Source organism: Eretmochelys imbricata, chromosome 4 (assembly GCF_965152235.1).
Source record: "Eretmochelys imbricata isolate rEreImb1 chromosome 4, rEreImb1.hap1, whole genome shotgun sequence".
NCBI lineage: Eukaryota > Metazoa > Chordata > Testudines > Cheloniidae > Eretmochelys > Eretmochelys imbricata.
In genome coordinates this window covers 61,476,133-61,498,343 of record NC_135575.1, presented here as the reverse complement: position 1 = coordinate 61,498,343, position 22,211 = coordinate 61,476,133, and the positions used below count along the sequence as shown (strand labels likewise).

Sequence of the window (22,211 nt, the reverse complement as noted above, 5' to 3'; positions counted from 1 at the left end):
TTTTTCACATTATCATAATACATAGTGGTATTTTAGTGGGACTATAAAAATGCTGCTTCAAAACATAAAAAAACCCAACCCTGGACTAATTTGTATCACAACACAAACATTTTCTGCACTGCAAAAATTCACACAAAGTGCGGAAGCCATAAATATAGGCTATTGGTAGATGTAGGCTTTATCAGATTAATGTCACTTCTAAATAATAGTGTTGGTTTGTGTACACTTTTTACAGTATAGCCACTAAAATACAGAACTATTTACAATGAATGTACATATCCTTCATCGTAAGCCTGGCAAAGACTGCCAATATGAACATGAGTTAAGCAAATGAATATGGATTAGTACATACTGCTAAATGACAAAGCAGGTATGTAGCTAGAGACAGTAAAAAGACCAACAGGAAACAGTCTATAAAAGTTACTTAAGTATAAGGTTCAGCCCTGATCCAACTCTGGTTCCTCTGCACAACTCCCACAGTGTGAGAATACCAGAAAGCCAGCAAACTCTCTCCACATGGGGATCCTTGACATGAGGGAATCCCTCGGTTGCACAAAGCATAGCCAACTTCTATACTACCTCCTGTGACCCATGCCATAGGAGGTATACCTGGGGGAAAGAACGTAACTGAGGTAACTGCACTCCAGCAAGCTCCTGCTGGCAAGCCAACCCCTTCAATGTCCTGGATAACAGGGTGCAGTTTACAACAACGGTGTAGGGCTGTTCTAAACTATGCTGGAGGCCAAAAGGAATCCCTGGGCAGCCCAGCAATCAAGGAACCAAACCACAAATAACTCCTTTGCAGCTCCACCCATCAGGCATAGGGCATGGCTGAGGATCAAAGACCACTCTGTTTTAGAACTACTGCTACCATGGATGCACAGTATGGCTGGGTCTACACTAGCTCTCTTCTAAAACACGTCTCACTACTGATATTGGTACAGCCCCACTGAGGAGAGCACAAGTGGAAGTACTAGTGTAGACATGGGTCCAGGGGTGTATTGCTTTTAACTACTATGTCACCCAACTCTAATTCACATAACATAGTGGTTAAAACACAGGGTTAAGGGACAGAGTAGCCACCTCCCCAGCTCTGGCCAACTCCCCTTCCTTAGAGGTTTTTAAGGTCAGGCTTGACAAAGCCCTGGCTGGGATGATTTAACTGGGAATTGGTCCTGCTTCGAGCAGGGGGTTGGACTAGATGACCTTCAGGGGTCCCTTCCAACCCTGATATTCTATGATTCTATGGTGGACCAGTAACAGTCGCAATAAGAAGTTGCAGCCCTGGCAGAAGGGGGTGGCTTCCCGAGAGGCCAAGGACTATTCTGTGTCAGCAGCAAAATGGCAGGAAACTGCCCAAGGAGCTACACCACAAATTCTATGAAGACTGAGATGAGACTGCTGGGGGAAACCCCACATCCTGGATGTGCTTCCCTTCTCCAGTTCTCTGCGAACTAGAAAAAGATTGAACTCCCTAGGGTGCTGCTACAAAGCCCGGGAGGACTATGACATAAGGATTTGAGGACAGTGAGATCTGAGCTGAAATGTCAATGAGATTTTGGTTTGTAGCAAGCTGGGGTGTGAATCTATCTAATTTCAAAGCAGGGTAGATCAGAGTACACTAATGAATTGTTAATGCATGTCAGCAGGGTCCACATGGACAGTTAGTATGTGGCAAGCCAGTGAGGGGGTGGGGTAGATTCCCACCTCAGCAAAAGGACAATGTACTTGTATGCAGCCCAAGGACAAGCGAGAAGGTTGAGCCACTTCACCGCTGGTTAAAACACCAGTGACTAATTTGGATCCTATCTACATTTGCAATACCACCAATGGAGGTGTCTTTCAATATTTTGCTGAGATACATGAAGAGCCTTCACCCAACACTGCCTGCCTGGGATACATAAAAAGCCCTCATCCCGCACTGCCTGCATTATCTGATCATCCTGCCCCTTCCTTCTCTCACATTCATGGCGGCATTCTCACGAAAGCTTATGCTCAAATAAATTTGTTAGTCTCTAAGGTGCCACAAGTACTCCTGTTCTTTTTGCGAATACAGACTAACACGGCTGCTACTCTGAAACCTGCTGGGACACGACACTCCACTCCCCCTGCCCCACCCCTCCGTGCAATGAAGGCAGCTGTACAAGAGGTTCCAAGAGAAGGTGTATCGAGGCTAACGATTCCAAGTCAGCCTTGGGATCTGAGCAGCAAAGGCTGAAGCCAGGCACTTACAGCAACAACTGAAAACCACCTCATGAGACTTGACCAGAATACATAGAAGGTCTCTGTCATATGAACAAATCGGGAAAAATAAAAGGTCCTCCAGAACCTTACTAGAGCAACAATCCGAGCAGCTCCGCAGGTGTTTATAAGCTTCAAAAGGAAAAACACAAACTAATTAGAACATTTTTAAAAAATTTTACACGGGTCTAATGCATGTGCCTGGAGATATGGGGGACTTACCCATAATAAAAGTTTATTTGCCACATATTTCTATTCTTGAAGTTTCCTTGTTTGGGTGGCATGGAGGGAGGGAGGTTTATGTTTAACAATCTTATACTGCAAATAAATAATAAAGGAACAGCCACCATTTTCTAAATCAAGAGTCCAGCATCAGTGCCACATCCATATGACAGCGTCTTTCTTTAGGTACAAGTCATGTAGTGGAGCAGCATGTCTACACACTGGTGGGATGTACTGGTGGTGGGAAACTTGGTTTTGACATTTGATTCTGTAGAACAAAGCTCCTTCCTGTAATAGCGCCCCATAACACTAAGTTGACACAGTCAAATAAGAGCCCTAGACCAACACATAATGTAATACTGGATCCAAATTATATGCAAAATACTATTTCTGTACAGTAACAGAGAGATGGCTGAAATGTCATTTGTATGAGTGATAGTGTAACCCCCATTGCAAAGTCAACTTTGCCAGTGTCTTCCCCACTCGGCACCAGTTAAAAGACCATTTGAAATAGAGTGAAGAGACAAAGAGAGAGAAACACGGCTTGGGAGGGGTAGTAGCAAAGCTTTGTTTGAAAGGAACTGAAAGGGAAGAAGAGGACTTGACACAGACAAAAAGGGATGTGACCAAAGTATCTGAACTATGTTTGACAGGGAATGACAGGAGACTGACAGAGCCAGATGTGACCTAGGGACATGAGGGGAGCTTCTGAGTGCCTGGTACAGAGAACTCATCACAGCAATAGTGGCAAATGCACTTGAAAACCAAGTTGTCTTCCTCAAATACTTAAAGACTGAACACCAGGCCTGCTGGCCACACTTCAAAGGCTGCATTTCAATGACTAAAAGATTAATGACAGGTTTCAGAGTAGCAGCCATGTTAGTCTGTATTCGCAAAAAGAAAAGGAGTACTTGTGGCACCTTAGAGACCAACCAATTTATTTGAGCATAAGCTTTCGTGAGCTACATGCATCCGATGAAGCTCACGAAAGCTTATGCTCAAATAAATTTGTTAGTCTCTAAGGTGCCACAAGTATTCCTGTTCTTTTTGAAAAGATTAATGTATCCCGAGTTATTTAGAGTCAGCCCTTACAGGCTTTGCTGTGGGTAAGCACGCCTGAATACATTGTGTCCTCCCAATGATTTAGATATAATTCTGTGGCCAAATTTCACTGGATACCTGGCACAAGAGAAAAACACAAGAGTGAGGGTGCCATTGACATTTGAAAAGCAAGGTGCCTAGACCTGCTTGCAGAGAGGTGCATGCAGAAATGGCAACAGCGCTGCCACCTGGTGCACAAAAGCAAAATAGCAGCAAAAGGTGGCAGAGCAGCCTATCACTTTTCTGTTATAAGAAAAGGAGTACTTGTGGCACCTTAGAGACTAACCAATTTATTTGAGCATAAGCTTTTTTTTCTGTTATGTTGCACATGCTGCTGTATAGGCAGCAAAGCAGTTGCAGAAATGGGACATTTTAAGTGCACTCATTCTATTAGGTCAGATAGTCCAACCACTCACAATGGCAGGATTGTTCCCTGGAATGATGTGGTTAGGACAGTTGTTTGGTGCTGGTCTTGTTCTAAAATTTTATAACATAAACTAAACAAATATGAAGGTCAAAAACTTCAGCCCAAGAACAGCACCACACACTTTCTTGGCATAGTTATATTGTATCACAGTGAATAACATTAAATTTAACAATGCCATATTAGGTTACTGTTATTCATGTTACCCCTCTGACCTTCATATTGGTTAACAACTCTCTTCTCTGCTGATTGACTGTTGTTCCAGCCTCTCCTGCCATCTCTCTCATGGCCACGAATGCCCTTTCCTTTCCTTTCTCCTTCTACCATGACCCCCCCACTAAAAGGGTTTTTTAAACAAACCAGAAATCCCATGGACCTAACCCTGATGTTCACTGCCATCATATTATTCTTCTGCTTGTGCGTGTTCCAACCCTTTTCCTTTCTTACTGATTTAGATTGTCAGCTCCTTAGTTAATGGACTGTCTCTTATTCGATATTCGTACACTGCCGGTTACAATGGGATCCTGTTCTTGGTTGGCTCTGATAAACCGTAACAAACATGGTAAAAGAACATCAAAAAGAAATTAATTAATGAGGAAATTCCACCTGTAAATGCAGCATTCTGGCTCCTTGCAGGATGGTTGGAAAACGTATCCTCCTTTGGCCCAAATGGAGACAGTATACTTTCTGTAGAAGGAGTGTCCGCTGAAAAATTTTCAAAGTCCTCCTCCTCTTCCACTGGAGATACAGGATCAGGTGTCAACAATTTCTGCTCCTCTAACAAGCCTGTTGTGTTAGAATCCAGTTCTTCAATAATTTTGTCATATTGTGCAATAAATTCCTCACTATCTGGGCTCAGCAGCCTCACATTTGAGTTTTGATCTGCTTCTGGAGGAGAGAGTTTCAGCTCTAAGTCTGGTTGTCGGTCTGTTTCAACAGCTTTTTGGTTTATTTGTTCCTTTGTTACATCCTGAAGCAAACCTGAATTTTTCCTATTGTGTTCCTTTAAGTCTGTGTCTGGATGTGAGTTTTTCAAAGACCTCTTAATGGGCTGGCTTTGAATTGTGTTTTGAGATTCAGTTGCTGTACTTAAAGTTTCCTCCTTGGAATTGTCATCATCCTGAGTATCCTTTTGGGCACATAATCTGTAAACCATGACATCATCCTGAAAATCTGATTCTTCTATGTAAGACCCTCTGACAAGCATGATTGCATTCTTCTTCATCTCTTGAATGTGCTTCGGTGGCTCTGCAGGCAGTTGTCTCTCTACAGTCCCTAGATCATCAAAAGGCTGGGGTGAGCTCACATCAGACCCAGGAGAAATCCCTGTGTCGTAGCTGTCATCCCATTCCAGCTCCAACTGTATCTTCTCTCCCAATGGAGTAATTTGAGAAGAACTGCAGTTACTGGAAGTTTGCTGCTGGAGTCGGAACATAGGGTGCTCCACACTTTTACTATTCTCCTCTGCCAGCGTTTGGATAAAGGTGTCTGGGTCAGGGTCTTCCCCATCATATGGGGCAGACCAAACCCGGCAGTCTTTCATGCAGTGGAGAATGATGGCTTCAGCTTCCCACAGGTACTGCAGGTAACTGATGTCCACAGCTCTTCCATATTTCACAATGCACATAGATTTGCAATAGCCTACGGAAGAACCTGAGATAAAACAAGAGTATTCATAATATGATAAAAAAAATCCATCTGAACTCCCTACAATAATGCAAGGCAGCTGCTAAGAAGGGCAGGAAGATACTTTTGCCTCAAGCACCCAAAGGGGATGGGTAACCAAGGCACAGAGGTTAAGAGATTTGCTCATGGCTGCTCATGACTGTGTCTAATCCGGAGTTAGCATTAGAATTCAGGAATTCTGAGAGACCGGCCTGGAGCCCAATCCATCAGACCACACTGCCCCTCGAGTAGCATAAGATGTAGCCACATCTTCACACATGTTTTTGTGAATGTACATCCAACGTGGATATTCTTTACAATACAGATTTGATAGAGCTGCCATGTGGGAGTAGTTAAATGCCAGCCCTCTCCAATCCAGAATAATTACATATTGTTTGTGAAATCTTAATAGTAAATACACTTTTTTTATATTAATTATGTTCACTTTCCCACCCTAGGCTGAGGATATTCCAAACCAAACCCTCCACAGCACAGTGCACGCCCAATGTTTACCTGCATTGGGTGTGGCCTTTGTCCATAGGATGTAATCTTTTGATTGGTTTTCAACAGTCAGTGTAATCCCAGTAGAGCAGCAGACTGGGGTCAAAGCAAGCAGTTTAGCAGCAGATACTGAATAACAGTCTCTTTCTCTCACAGCCCATCTTTGACTCAACATCATATGATTACATGGGATCAGATATCTGAAACAACAAAGCCAATCATTACATGCCCACAACAACATTCTGTGTATTTCAAGGAGAGTAGCTATGTGGAAAATTCTCCTCTCATCTCCCTAAAAACAGCTTTCTGAGGTAGGTCTAGAGTCTGATGAGTTACACTGGGCTCCAGCGTAGAGGAGGAAGGGAAGGACAGTCACTCCTGGGAGGAAATGCCTGTGGGCATAGTTACAGGAAACCACTAGACCAGGGTTGTGTCAGAGCATTGTCCTAAATGTGGGCAGGGAGGGGCATATGCCAGAGGGCGCCAGTTTGTCTGGATCTATTCAGGATGAGTTAGGGAGGAAGGGTTGGAGAGCCCAGTCCACAGAAAGAGCCAGCACATAAATGCAAATTGAGGCAGTGCATGTCAGGGAAGGGACTAGCAACAAAGAAGTCCAGCTGGGTCATTTTGTTGGGAAGAATCAACATATAAAGCTCTTGGGCACAGGAGGGATTATGGAAGGACGAGGAGCGGACATAGCACATACTTGCATTCTGTTTCTTAGGGTGATTTAGGGGTTAACTAGATTGGTGTTTTATCATTTAAAGTAAATCAGTGTTTAATAACAAGCGATTCCCCAAATAAATAACACAATACAAAAATAAATGTAGCACTCACCTCTGTTAAAAGTCAGTGGAGGAATCGTACCAAATCTGAGTTCCCCACAAAGTTATATAAGGATCTGGTTCAGTCCCTACTTATGTACCCACATACACCAGCAGGGACTGGATGGGATCCCAGTGTAAGTTGTATTGGAGGGAGGGGAAAGAGACACGGAGAGATAGCTAATACCCCTGGATTTCCAATGGAGTTAATGATCTGATTAGGTCACTGTTAATACATCTGAGATTAATTACCAGTGACCTGATTTGATCCAATCTAATCTAATTCTAACAGACATGCCAACCACACTTGTTAAAATAACAACATAAAAAGAATAAAGAAAAGCAGCTAGAAAAATAAAAAAAAATGTAAACTGAGGGGACATTGCACAATTAAAGCAGCATGTCCTTCTACCCCGGGGTACAACAGGTCAGGAATTTATCTGAGAAATTCCTGGGCAAGGGGGAGTAAAAAGGTTTGAAAGCTACAGAAAAGTAAATATAGCCCTGCTTCATAGTGTATTTAGCAGATTATAATTCATGAGAGAAAATGTTCAGAAGAGAAAAAATATTATAAATTTAGAACCAGGGAACATTTGGAGGTGGTAAATAATCCGTGGATTCTGTTCCCCCACTTTTCTACAAATAAATTACAACAAAAGAATATGTGAAAACCAGTGTCTCCCATTGTGCCTGGGTATGATAGGATATATAAACTGTGCCTCTCTTGGTTTGGTATATTTGTGTCAGGAACATATATGTTTTATCCCTATATTTGTTTGCTTGTTCCTTTTAAGAGCTCTAGCTGTACATCCAGAGACTTGTTACTGGAGAATTAGAATTAGTTTTTACCTTAAAACTAGCTGTAACATCACATCTTCACAGTGTAAGCCGATGAGTGTTCTGAACAATGCCAAAGATACCACACAGAGCTGGAAAATGATATACACAGTCAGTTTTTGATCTGGCAATTGTAACTTTCCTCCCTTCCATGAGGTAAATTTAATTCTGCATTATAGAAAGCACAGCCTGAATTTAGTGCTTTATCAGAGACTGAAAGTATGCTTATTTCATTCTGTCAGCACCCGGTAGGATTTTATTAGATGCCTGAAGTTATACATACACCAAAATATATTTTTATAAAATGCACACAAATCAGAAATTTGCTTTTTAAGAAGCTGAAGGAGAAAAGTTTGCAAGAACTGAAAAGTGAGAAATAGCACACCTTTCAAAGGAATTTTGCTAATTTAGACAATTCAGTTTAATTTGGTTTCAGCAACAAAGGGACTCTGGCCAACTCAATGGATAAAGCATAGCTTTTACCTCTGACACACGTAGTTTGACCAGCTGAAGGCCTTTGCTGGAAAGAGTTCAGTTATCTCACAAACTAAGGATATGTCTACACTAGAGCTGGAAGGTGTAAATTCCAGCTCAAGTAGACATACGTGCACTAGCTCTGAAAGCTGGTGTGCTAAAAATAAAAATGAGGACTAGCTGCCTCAAGTACAATCCTATCCAAAATGCTATGTACTTGCGGTGGCTAGCCTGGCCCACCACTTGCACCAGCGCAGGTACACTTCCAGTTTTAGTACCCTGCCTCAATCACAACTAGCACGGTATGTCTCCAGCTCTAGTGTAGACATACCCTGAGAGAAACCTCTTTTGTGAAAGCAGCATGTTTCCTGGTAATGAATGACTGACCCTATATGTATAGGAGAGGCTAATTGTTTATTTATCCAGGACAAAAGTGTTGAGGTTGCTGGGCAGGGTGAAAGTTATTTATGATGTTGCAGTACCTATTTTAGTTTACACTAGACTGAAGGGAGATTGGGAACTTGAATTTCAAAATTACCTTCGCTGGCATTAAATTACACATATGTGCTTTAACCCTTCTAAAAACGTTCACTGTCTTGGTGAAGAACTACAGAGGTGTCCTTAAGTTGGGCAGGTAAAAGAACATTAGTCCAAGGAAAGAGGACAGTACCTGACTCTTGCTCAGAGCAATTAACAGACTCCTGCTGGAAATCCTTATCACATGACCCATTTAAATGCCACCTGTACCTGAAGAAGAGCTCTGTGTAGCTCAAAAGCTTCTCTCTTTCACCAACAGAAGTCGGTCCAATAAAAGATAGGTACAAGTATAAGGTAGGTTAGGTACTATCAGTAATATTGGAAGCCAACAGGAAGAGACTAGTCAGCCACAACCTTGTGACTGTGTAGGGAGTTGGAGAAGGCGGCGGTGAGAAAATATATGAGGAGATGACAGGAAAGTGGGATTCTTCCCAGAGGTGGGTAGGTTGAAGGACAATTGCAGGAGCCTTAGGAGGAAGTCAAGTCTTTGCAAAGGTAGAGAGAGGGATCGGTAGTTAGGGAGAGAGTTGGGGTGTTTTGGATATAAAGGGAAGAGATTGGTGAGGAGCTCTCCTTGTTTCCTTATTGTGATTTGTGGAGAGTTGTTCTAAGTGGTTTAAGGGTTCAAAATAATGATTGCTAAAGAAAATCAAAATGACTTCCTTAAATGTTATTGAAGGCACATTATTTACACTAAATACCGTGTTATTTATAGAGAACCATCTCTTGCATTCCTAATAGAGTTGTAAAGAAAAATGAGAAAGCAACATGCATTTGAATAAGCAGAGACAGTCTATTTGTATTTCATTAAAGGAAAACAAGTATGTAAAATGTACTAGCAGGAAACAGAGGACGGTTTTTATATGTATGGATAGGTGGCCAAAAGAGTTGTAAATTTAATCCCGTCAATTATTAAGAAGTCTTTTCAGCAATAATAATGTGTGCAGCTTTTGTTCTATGGAAGCCCACAAAAAGCTGCAATTCTAGCGTTTGTACTTGGCCAAGCTATACTGGAGAAAACTCATTGAGTATCACAGAACCATTCTGGCCAAGGGCTCAGGAGTTGCTCAGGGCTGGAGAATTCTTTACAATACCCATTTCCTTTGCCTGTGGAACAGTAATTATGATTAGCCAAGACAACATCTGCATTTTTTTGTCTACAAAAGCTGTTTATGAGTTTTCAGAGTTAATCCATCTCTGAAATGCAGTAACAGCAACATATATCCATAGATGCATGCACTCCCATTCCTAAATACACTTCTAGTCCAAGGTGCTGTCCCTACTACACAAATGTAATGCACATACTAATTCTCTGGCTTTACCTGAACTTATACCACACGTTACTCTACAGCAGTGCTACTCAAAGTGGTGGTGCGAGCCATCGGCTACCGGTCTGCGCGCACATTGGGAAAAAAAATTGCCGGTCCCCCACATCAGATAGCTTGAGAAGCACTGATTTACAGTATATTCATCAACGAGCTACCTACAGTGATATGCTGTGAATATTTTAACAAGGGGCTGTCTGCAAAATTGTAGCCTTAGCCTGTGACAAACCCGGTGTACTAAAGGTGCCTATGCTGCAGAGAAGAGGGAAATCTGATTATTTAAATACACAGCCAAACAAAACAAATGAACAAAATTGCTCTTATAAACAAAGAAGCAGGCCACATAACTGGTAAACAAACATGCTGGAAAGATTTATACTTGGTTCCTGAAGAACAAACTGGGCATATTGACAGTGCTCAACTGAGGTAATTTGGAAGCGGGGTGGTTATAATGATCTCATGGTTTTGGGGCTGGGTAGTTTCTTCTGTGAAACTTATTTGAAAATGCCTGTTACTTGGTGCATTCTGAGCTATTTCATAAGGCCACCAAAATTGTTCTTCTTGAATATTTGTATAAATCTCAGGGGATGAGTTATCTATGGCAGAAATAATTTAGCAGTATCTAGAGTGGGAATAACTCCACTAGAGGCAGGTAGATTACTCCAAACTTACTTTCTATTTTGTGGCAGAAGTTAGGCTCCTAGAAGCCCCACAGTCTCTCCTTCAACCACTCTACAGCTATCTCACACACTCCCAAACTGCTCATCACTATGGTGGCTAAGTGACAACAATTACAGCAAAACAACATTATGTTTAGATCACAGAGTCAGGTACGAAAGGAAATTCGCAGTTAAAGGTTAAACAGAGCCATAGCAAATACAGATATGATGAAGCTCCCACTAAATCTCTTAACCCAAATTCATCAAAAGCACACATGCTCCCCTCCTGCTTGCCTTACCTGAAATGGAGTGTTGATTCGGCTCGTGAGCGTATCTAGGATGTGCACGTTCTCATGCTGGTGCAGCAGGATGAAACGCAAGAAAATCTGGAGTAGAGCTGGCTCTGAAACACTGCGCAAAAAGAGATCCAGGTATGCAGTTGTAGTCATTACCTCCTCCACAGTCACCTACAAGCAAATATATGGTAAGTGTACATCCTACAAACACCACTGTGCTTACATTATGTGTGCCTTCTGCAGTAACACTGTACACACGATACACTATAATAAGCACATTTTGTGCATTTTGCTTTTAAGTATGTGGAATAGAAAGCCTCTGACTTATTCAAAAATCAAATATTTTTGTTCTTATTGCAATGATTTGATTAGTTAAAAAAAGTACCACCCCCCTCTATCTGCTGAAATACAACACTGGTTCACAAATAACTTGAGACCCTCATCACCATTCCTCTAACACCGGGCTGGCTCCATTCTCCTGCCACTGTTCAGATTTGCATTCAGGAAATGGTAAAGCCATTTATTTGGTATTCAGATGCATATATTGAATACCAGCATATGCCTCACCCCTAAAAAGGAACAATAGTAAAGAGCAAACAATGAATGAACCAACAAAACAGGATATAGGGGTCTTTTTAAAAGAAAAAATCCCTCCACCAAGTTGTATTTCTTCTTTACCTTTCCACTTCTTATTTTCCAACAGCACTTTAACCCCCTACTCCAAATACACACACACACACGCACACACGTAGATTGATGCACAAAGTTTCCTACCAGATTTCAGGCCCAAGTATTTGGTATTCATACATCAAAATTTATATTGCATGTTACTTTGCTAACGCAGGGTTTTTTTAAGCTTATCTATTGACAATATGTGCTGGCAAGGCACAAAGCATTCCAAAGGCTCCCTCTGCATCATGCACTGATGCTGCAAAGTCAGCTTTTTAAAAATAGCTACATATGAGCCTAATAAGCTTACGTGTACAAAGATAAATCCTTACATATAGGAATCTGTCTATAAGAAAAGGGGCATTAAACATCTTTTATTTACCACTCTTAACTGGATGCATGAAAAGACAGATTTTATTAAAAAAGAATCAAAGCTGTCACTTAAAAGCTAAGAGGATTTAGAAAGTACTCAGAAGGGCAGCATTTGCGTAACATGCTGTAAATATTAAAATCCCAGTTCCATTATGCTGCATGTTAGCTATGCGCACAGGAATGTCACGTTGCAGATGCCTTTTAACACATTTTTAGGATCACCTTAGGAAACAATCTTGTTTCCACTAGTGACAGAACATAGGAATATTGCGTAGTCTTGTGAACTGTGTAGAAATGTGGAAGACTCCAAGTACCTCTAAATTTGGAGGTGGTCATTCACTCTCTTTTTGAAGCTTTATCCTGTTATTTACACACTGCCTCTCTGCCTGATGTTAATAGTTCAGATAGTTTTGACTACTAACTCCCTTTTTCATTAGGAAAAAAAAGATACTGTACTAATGCAAGCTGGTCATAAATCCTTCACCAAGAAAAAAAAAAAATCAGGAGTTCATCTTCTTGGTCTGTTACCATAAACTTAGCCTGAAACAAACCTCAATCTCAAACATAATAAAAAAGGAAGAGAATATAGGACACGAAAGAGGAAATTCATGGCCACAGCCTATACTCTGCATCCCATTCTCACTGGCTCTGCAGACTCAGTAAAACCAGCTACACATTAGTTGAATGTATTATTTATGAACTAGGAAAGTATGCTCAGCAATGATGAAGCAGAGATGAAGACATAGCTCATGCACCAAGAATCCTACACTCTAACTTAGGTGCTAGCAGTACAGTTTATGCATTACACACACACACACAAAAGTTAGAAGATTATTAAGATTGGGAAGTCAAGCACTCAATAGTTAGTAAATGCCAAAATTAAGATTGCCTCGGCAGCCTTAATTCAGCCCCCTTCTGCTTATGCATTATGACACAGTCTTTGATTACAGTACTGATGGAATATATGGGCCAAACTTGTTAACATAACCCAGTCACTGTCCAATATCAAAGAGTGTTAAATAAGGTTCGGGGTTCAGTAGCCTGTACAGTACCATGGCAAATGCACCATTAACAATCCTTTTAACATTTTATTGAAGATACAGAAGACAAGGAAAAACAGTTAAAGCATCTGAAATATACAGTATTAAGTGAGACTTTCACTTTTAACAACATCATTTGTTCCCTTTCCCTTTAGCTGGAGAGAGTTTTGTTTGACAGTCCCTTAGATGGTAATAAAGATGCTAATAACTGTCCTTTTGGGAAAAAAGAGTAGTTAGTTGAGTTGCTGCTGTTAAAGTCTGATCTCGTTTCATCCCAGGCGGTGACTGGGATTTAGTCTGGTGGAGGTGGCAATGTTCTCCCTGGCCTAGTGTGCTCAGGACATTTCTTATAATTAGGACAAACTTGAGAACTGGTTGGGGTCTGGGGTATCAGGAGATGGTGGGGTAGCAGCCATCATGATGACATTTTCTTCAGTAGCTTCTGTCTGTTCCTGTCTGTCCACCCCATCCACCAAGTCTCTTTAAGGACACACAAAGAGAATGGTGGGTTATAGTCTTAGCCTTCACAACCTCCTCAGGCAAGGAGTTCCACAGGTTGACTGTGCGCTGAGTGAAGAAGAACTTCCTTTATTTGTTTTAAACCTGCTACCCATTCATTTCATTTGGTGGCCCCTAGTTCTTTTATTATGGGAACCAGTAAATAACTTTTCCTTATTCACTTTCTCCACACCACTCATGATTTTATATACCTCTATCATATCCCCCCTTAGTCTCCTCTTTTCCAAGCTGAGAAGTCCTAGCCTCTTTAATCTCTCCTCATATGGGACCCGTTCCAAACCCCTAATGATTTTAGTTGCCCTTTTCTGAACCTTTTCTAATGCCAGTATATCTTTTTTGAGATGAGGGGACCACATCTGGACACAGCATTCAAGATGTGGGCGTACCATGGATTTCTATAAGGGCAATAAGATATTCTCCGTCTTATTCTCTATCCCTTTTTTAATGATTCCTAACATCCCGATTGCTTTTTTGACTGCCGCCGCACACTGCGTGGACTTCTTCAAAGAACTATCCACGATGACTCCAAGATCTTTCTCCTGATTAGTTGTAGCTAAATTATTCCCCATCATATTGTATGTATAGTCGGGGTTATTTTTTCCAATGTGCATTACTTTACATTTATCCACGTTAAATTTCATTTGCCATTTTGATGCCCAATCACTTAGTTTTGTGAGATCTTTTTGAAGTTCTTCAGTCTGCTTTGGTCTTAACTACCTTGAGCAGTTTAATATCGTCTGCAAACTTTGCCACCGCACTGTTTACCCCTTTCTCCAGATCATTTATGAATAAGTTGAATAGGATTGGTCCTAGGACTGACCCTTGGGGAACACCACTAGGTGTCCCTCTCTGTTCTGAAAATTTACCATTTATTCTTACCCTTTATTCCCTGTCTTTTAACCAGTTCTCAGTCCATGAAAGGCTCTTCCCTCTTACCCCATGACAACTTAATTTATGTAAGAGCCTTTGGTGAGGGACCTTGTCAAAGGCTTTCTGGAAATCTAAATACACTATGTCCACTGGGATCCCCCTTGTCCACGTTTGTTGACCCCTTCAAAGAACTCCAACAGATTACTAAGACATGATCTCCCTTTACAGAAACCATGTTGACTTTTGCACAACAATTTATGTTCTTCTGTGTCTGACAATTTTATTCTTTACTATTATTTCAGCTAATTTGCCCAGTACTGACGTTAGACTTACCGGTCTGTAATTGCCAGGATCACCTCTAGAGCCCTTCTCATATATTGGCTTTACATTAGCTATCTTCCAGTCATTGGGAACAGTAGCTGATTTAAAGGACAGGTTACAAACCATAGTTAATAGTTCCACAATTTCACGTTTGAGTTCTTTCAGAAGTCTTGGGTGAATGCCATCTGGTCCTGGTGACTTGTTACCATTAAGTTTCTCAATTAATTCCAAAACCTCCTCTAGTGACACTTCAATCTGTGCCAATTCCTCAGATTTGTCACGTACAAAAGATGGCTCAGGTTTGCAACCTTAAGAGGGTTCTTTTAACATAATTTGTGTGTGTAATGATATCTATAATATGTATTATATAAACTTGCCTGAGGGAGCCCAGCCCACCACCTAGCAAAAGCAAAAGATGCTGCTGTTTGGCAGAAATTACTCAACTACATGCCATGGGTTCTATCGCCAATGGCTTGGGAAAAGGAGCCATTAAGGTGGCAACTGGATTTTTCAAACTAGTTTATCAGTACTCTGTGTATCTCCTCTTCATCTCACATTTTTTTGCTTTTGTTTTCTTTCATGCTATTTGTGACAGTTGGTGTCTCTCTCCTATATGAATTACTTTCTCTGAAAACCTTGGGAAATGAAATATTGTATTCTATTTATGTTATAGGACCAGAACTGGCTCTAGGCACCAGCAAAGCAAGCACGTGCTTGGGGTGGCACAATTCCAGGGGCAGCGTTCTTCCGGCCACTCTTTTTTTTTTTTGCTTGGGGGGCAGAAAACCTAGAACCAGCCCTGTATAGGACAGTTAGCCTGGAAACTTGGACTCAGTTCATTTGCATGGCTGATCCTGAAGCAGTTTTTCTTAAGACATATCAAAAACAAGGAAATTAATTAAATTTTCTGCAGACTACCGGCTGGTTCCCTTGCCTTCAATTAAATGCCTTTAATGCTAGGACTGTTTTAGAAGCAGGTTAGACAAACACCTGTGAGGGATGTGTCCTTCGTTTGACCCTTTGAAAGCACTTCTGTCCCTGTTATTTCATTAGTTGTCCCCCGAAATCACTTGGCTTCCAGGTCCTGTGGATCCTCCCCTCAGGCTGGGGGGGGAGGAAGGGTCCTTTAGCAGTGGGCAGGAAGAAGCACGTCCACTTTCTGGATCCTAATAGGATTAAATGTCTTTGGGAGAGGGATTTTGGGAAGTGTGTAAATCCTTTTTATTAAATGCAAATTAGTATTCAGGTAAACACCAAGAGTACAAGAAAAAAAAATCTAACAAAATAAGAACAAAATCATTTACGCTACAACAAAGATGAATCCTGATTGGAGAAACACATTGTTCTATTCCACACGGACACCAAGATAATGGGCCCCCCTACATAACGAAGTATCTGCATTTCCAGACTGAAAGGGAAAGGAGTATATTAAGAAGAGAGAACACTGGCTTGCAGTGAAAGTTTACACAAACTCATAGAGAGTAGACTACAGATGAGGGAGAAATTTCATAACTCAAGTTTTGGGCTCACCCAGCAATGCCTCCACAATAGCTAAATGGATGTATTCATTCACACTTGTCATACATTTTGTGATTCCTCTCTTAAGTTCTGCTTTATGCCAAACAATTTTTACTTTTATTTAACCGCCTCCCTCCAGTTTTGGCTTTAGAGACTTTTAGCAAGGAAAACTCCTACCCATTACCCCAGAGAAAAATGAAAGAACTTCTGGTCTTACAGAGTATCCGGTCAAAGGTGGAAAAGTCACAAAATCTTCCCTCACTGGCACTGTGAGGAAGCTAGTTGGAGTCAGTGGGAGCACTGGAAGTGCTTGAAGGCCCCGAAACACTATATTTTAACTATAGTGCTGTTTTCTTTATTCTCTTCTTCAATTTGCCTCTCTCGCTTTTGAACAGATTGGAGACTGTGTCCTGAGTTAAGTGCAATATATCGAGTTTGATTCTCTAGAAGACATTCATATCAATTTCTTTACAGCATACAGATAATATAACATAGAATCATAGGACTGGAAGGGACCTTGAGAGATCATCTGGTCCAGTCCCCTGTACACATGGCTGCACTTATCTAGTATTATCTAGACCAGTGTTTCCCAAACTTGGGACACCGCTTGTTCAGGTAAAGCCCCTGGCGGGCCGGGCCAGTTTGTTTACCTGCCGTGTCTGCAGGTTCGGCCGATCGCGGCTCCCACTGGCTGCGGTTCGCTGCTGCAGGCCAATGGGGGCCGCGGGAAATGGCGCGGGCCAAGGGATGTACAAGCTGCTGCTTCCTGCAGCCCCCATTGGCCTGCAGCGGTGAACCGCGGCCAGTGGGAGCCGTGATTGGCCGAACCTCTGGATGCAGCAGATAAACAAACCGGCCCGGCCCGCCATGGGCTTTCCCTGAACAAGCGGCGTCTCAAGTTTGGAAAACACTGATCTAGACCATCCCTTACAGGTGTTTGTCTAACCTGCTCCTAAAACAGTCCTAGCATCAAAGATACATCCCTGGTTCCCAAAGAATGCAAGTGTTTATTGCCCATGTCACTGCTATTCACCAAGGCCAAATCTGAGACCTTGTTTCATTGTAGACACTGATGTCAACAGGAGTTTCTCAGAGTGGGACCTCATTAAGGCGCTCCGGATTTGGCTTTACATGAACAAGTTTGAAAAAACAAAGAGGATCGCCTGAAACTTTCCCCATGCCTTCAACTGTCATCTTTCTTGAGCTTTGAAAACTCCCTTCTCTTCAGATATCCCTAAATTTCTAAGCATCAGAAATATCACAAGGAAGGGAGTTGGTCAAAGCAAGTAAATATGAGTTTCCCCCCCACACATCCCCTTGCAAAAAAGTCCTTTACAAGGGAAGTTAGATTGAATAGGTAATGTTAATAAATGAGTTTTCCAATATTACAATTAAACAATTACCAAAACAAAAACAACAAACCAACCTTCCCAAAACCATTCACAGCATCCTCTACATTTCAACCTTCCTATTCAAAACAGTCAAGACTGGATGAGACAAGTGGTCTTTTCAAATCCTACTGTAGAATTCTAGTATTTAAAAGAAAAAAAGCTGGAAAAAATCTACTTTCATGTCATTCATCTACTGATCAGCCTACAATTTGTGTTACCATCCACATTTGTTTCCATCCGAGGTTATTTTTATTCAATAGTTAAAAGAATCCCACATTTTTTCATAAAGAAAATGGCTGGTACAAATCTTTTTTTGAAAGTATTTTCTGCTACAGGATAGACTGACCAAGTCTTCACAGTCTTAGAGAGACACAAGTTTGCTTACAGATTATTCAAAATAGAGAAACCATGAGAAAGCCACCCCTGAAATCTAGTGCTCTTCTCTAATTACGGCATCATTTTTAGTAAATATCTTCTGTGATGATGGATTAGATGATGGAGTGGCAACTATGTAAATGATGCAGGTTTCACAAGTTACTATGCTTCTGACATAGTGAGGAGTCAAATAATTGTCATTGTGAGTGTCAGTTTAATATATTATTCTCATTGTGTAAAACCAAGTGCACTAATTCTTTATTGCTGCCTCCTTACAATATTATTGCTAATTTACAGCTTTCCCCCCTTTCATAAGAATATGGCTATCATGATTCAGCCCCTGCTTCACATTTTGCTCCTCGAAGGAGCTCATAGCGCCTCCTACCAAGCAACTATCCATGTGCCAGTTAGATACCAAAGTGAAAGATATTTTATACATACCACAGAATGGACAGATTAGATGTGCAGCATTTGGCATAGTGATCGCCTTTTCCAGAGAATAAAGCAATATCATCCTTCCTTGTGCAAACGGTTTTCAGTAAGGAGAAGGATGACATCACTCCCAATTAAAGTAGAAAATTATTTTTGGATAGTCACAAAGATATACAGTACTTAAGGCATATATATGCTGTAATGAATAGTCCCCTGTCCATATAGTGGCGTTAACAAATGATCATCCCCCAGTTTGTCTCTTGTGTAACCCAGAGTAAATCTTAATCTTAAATAATTACCACAGTAAATTGATTATCTGCTTGGAGAAGTCCTGTACTTGAATAGCTGGTTTACCATACAGTGCATCAAGGTGAGATCCATTGCAGGGGCAGATTTAACAACTAGAAAGGACGGCAAATGCTAACCGGGCCCCACCTAATCTGGGCCATCCTGCCCCCATCTCCTTCTCCCATCTGCCAGTGGCAGAAGAACAAAATGATGGGGGTTGGTGCAGGTTTTTATTGTGGGCCCCTACATGCAGTCACATGTCCCATATTCAAATAAACTCTCACTCCTTCTCCCACTCTGTGTCCCCCTTGCCCAGCTCCAGGTTGTGCCATCCGCTCCCTCTGGCTCATGCCCCTCAGTGCTGCTGCAACTAGAGCCATCACCACTGCTTCCACCAAAGCCAGAACGGCTGTATTGGGAGCCAGAGCTGTGAACCACCACAGCTCCTGCCACCAGAGCTAGTCAGAGCCACTAGGAAGTTCCCGGCCAATGGGTTCTGCAGAGATGGTGCTGAAGGGGCAGGGGCAGCAGCAACAGAGGCTGCAGAGACATGCCAGCCGCTTCCAGGAGCAGCATGGGGCCAGGGCAGGCAGTGAGCCTGCCTTAGTCCCGCTGCACTGCCAGACTTTTAGTGGCCAGAGATGGCAATCGACTGGCAGAGGCTCCAGAATTGACCAGTTGATTGCGAGTTACTAGTTGGTGACCACTGCTCCATAGGCTTCACTGGAGTTACTCTGGATTTACACTGGTTAACTGATAACATAATCTGTCCCATTTGCTTAACTGGAATTTTGCAGGTTTTGGCTCAACAGATCTTATTTTTGGTGAACTCTCTCTCAAATCTGAAGAAGTGGGTATTCACCCTCGAAAGCTTATGCTCCAATACGTCTGTTAGTCTATAAGGTGCCACAGGACTCTTTGCCGCTTTCACAGATCCAGACTAACACGGCTACCCCTCTGATACTCTCTCTCAAATGTTAGTTTTGAAAATGTGGCAAGACGCATCTAATGAATTTACAGCATTAATACAATATTGAGACATATAGTACCTACTGTTAATTGTATCATCATCCTATAAGTTCAGTAACCTAGAAAAAAAGTGTGTTTATTTCTTACATGTCAGGATACTGACACAGAACACCAAAAATTAGGCTTCTTTTTAGAATTGCACTCTTTCAAGCTATAAGTGACATGTTGTCAAAATGTAACAGCATTATGAGGCAGATAGGCCTTCATATGAAAGTTGAACTCCAAAATTCTGATTTTAGGAGAAAGAGACTTTTTGCTCTGACCAAGTTAAAGTCTAGTCTCTCACCCAGGTTGCATCTGTTAAAAAATGCTGAAAATATAAGAGAAAGTTTAAGCATCTGTCTTGAGAACAGGAACTGTTCCTCTATGTGCATGGCTGTGAATGTGCAGGTATTTTTCTATTATTTAAGTTCCAAATTACTTTAGAAATTAGGAAGCCCACAGCACTGTGTATAATGGAAGCAGAATCTATGTTCTGATTTAAGGAAGGATTTGGCTCAGGAGTTTCTCTCATTTTGCCCTTTCTTTATTAAAAAACAAGTCTCCAGGTGTATGAGTGAGATAACTTGAAAAAACATCATCAACTCAGCACTAAGTTCTTGGGTGGCAATTAGAAATGGTTTCTATATATGAAGGAGTTGTTCCAGCACAGTGAAAAATCTTCCTTATCTACTCAGCCAGGAGGTGTCTGTCCCAGAAGCAAGGGTTTAAAATAGTAACCTATTATGGAGTTTTTCTGGGTTTTATGAAGACCTCAGATGTAACTGCATTTGCTCGTTACCTTCTAGGGCAGGGGTCTCAAACTCAAATGACCACAAGGGCCACATGAGGATTAGTACATTGGCCCGAGGGCCACATCACTGGCACCCCGCCCAACTCTGCCCCGGCCCCCACCCCCACTCCACCCCTTCCATGAGGCCCCTGCCTCTTCCCACCCCTTCCTGACCCTCATTCCCAGGAGGGATTTGGGGTGCGGCAGGGGGCTCAGGGCAGGGGGGGTTGGGATGCAGGAGGGGTTCAGGGGGCAGGCTCCGGCCCGGCGCGCACTGGGGGCAGGGCAGGCTCCCTGCCTGCCATGTCCCCGCGCTGCTCTGGGAAGCAGCCGGAACCTGGGGGAGGGGAGGCACAGGGGTCTGTGTGTTGCCCTGGCCGCGCCTCCAGGCACCACCCCCCACAGCTCCCATTGGCCGGGAACGGGAACCACGGCCAATGGGAGCTTTGGGGGAGGTACCTGGAGGAGCCGCCAGGGCAACACAGATCCCTGTCCCCCCCATCCCCCAGGTCCCGGCCACTTCCCAGAGTGGCACGGGGGCAGGGCAGGCAGGCAGGAAGCCTGCCCTGCCTCCGGTGCACGCTGGGCGGAGCCGCTCTAGGTAAACGCGGGGGGCGGGGGACCACGGGGAGCTGGTGGGCTGCAGGAAATAGCCCCGCGGGCTGCATGCAGCCTGCGGACCACGTGTTTGAGACCCCTGTTCTAGGTGGTTTATCTCAGATGCACCTGAGCCTTTCTTCAGATCCACTAAACGGTGCAGTCTGTCCTCCATTAAATATGTTTTGGCAGAATAGTGCATTAAGTTGTTAATTTTGAACATGAAAATTGAAAAGAAGTTTTGGTAGCCAGCAAAGATATGTTATTGGAAGAACAATGGACTTGCTGAATCTGAAGAAGGTTCATTAATGACTAAGGCTTGGAGCTTGATACTCTCCTAACAGCCAAATTGACTTCTGTTTTCAAAAGAAACGTGAATTCAATTGACTTCAAAGGTGAATAAGAAAAGGTTCATAAAAGTCTTAAGTACCACTGACAGATCCCACAAAAAGGAAATGTTAGCAGCGGTTTCACTGATGTGGAGATCTGATTTCCTTAAGTAACATTTACGTGGTGATAGCCAGCCCAATGTCTCGTTAACTGGTTTAATGACAGATATTAACAGTTTTTAGCTTTTTAAATACTAATGCCCAACTAATCTCAAGTACTTCATAGCCAGGGCCAGATTAGACTAATCTCAGGGCTAAATTCTGCTCTCAGTTAAAATGTGTAAACCCAGAACAGCTCCCAAGACATCCATAAAATTATTCTGGATTGACAAAAGAGTAACTGTAAAAAGAATTTGGCTCTTAGTGACTGGATAACCCAATTAGAATCTTTTTCTCCTCTTCCAATACAGTAGAACCTCAGAGTTACGGACACCTTGGGAATGGAGATTGCCTGTAACTCTGAAAAAGAGGTTATGGAGCTCAGCCCCATGAGGGATTGGGGCTGCAGCCATGGGGTGGGAGA

The 22,211-nt window shown here is 42.3% G+C and overlaps 1 protein-coding gene across 1 annotated transcript in view; it reads right to left on the bottom strand.

Annotated features, from left to right (window-relative positions):
- FHIP1A (FHF complex subunit HOOK interacting protein 1A) overlaps window positions 1-22,211 on the bottom strand; it is a 49,425-nt gene that overhangs the window by 5,540 nt on the left and 21,674 nt on the right. Inside the window, exons 5-8 of the mRNA XM_077815366.1 lie at window positions 11,110-11,277; window positions 7,828-7,907; window positions 6,167-6,354; window positions 4,595-5,641 (exon numbers count right to left, since the gene is read on the bottom strand). Of these exons, the coding sequence (XP_077671492.1) occupies window positions 4,595-5,641; window positions 6,167-6,354; window positions 7,828-7,907; window positions 11,110-11,277 (1,483 nt within the window). The remainder of the gene's footprint in view (window positions 1-4,594; window positions 5,642-6,166; window positions 6,355-7,827; window positions 7,908-11,109; window positions 11,278-22,211) is intronic.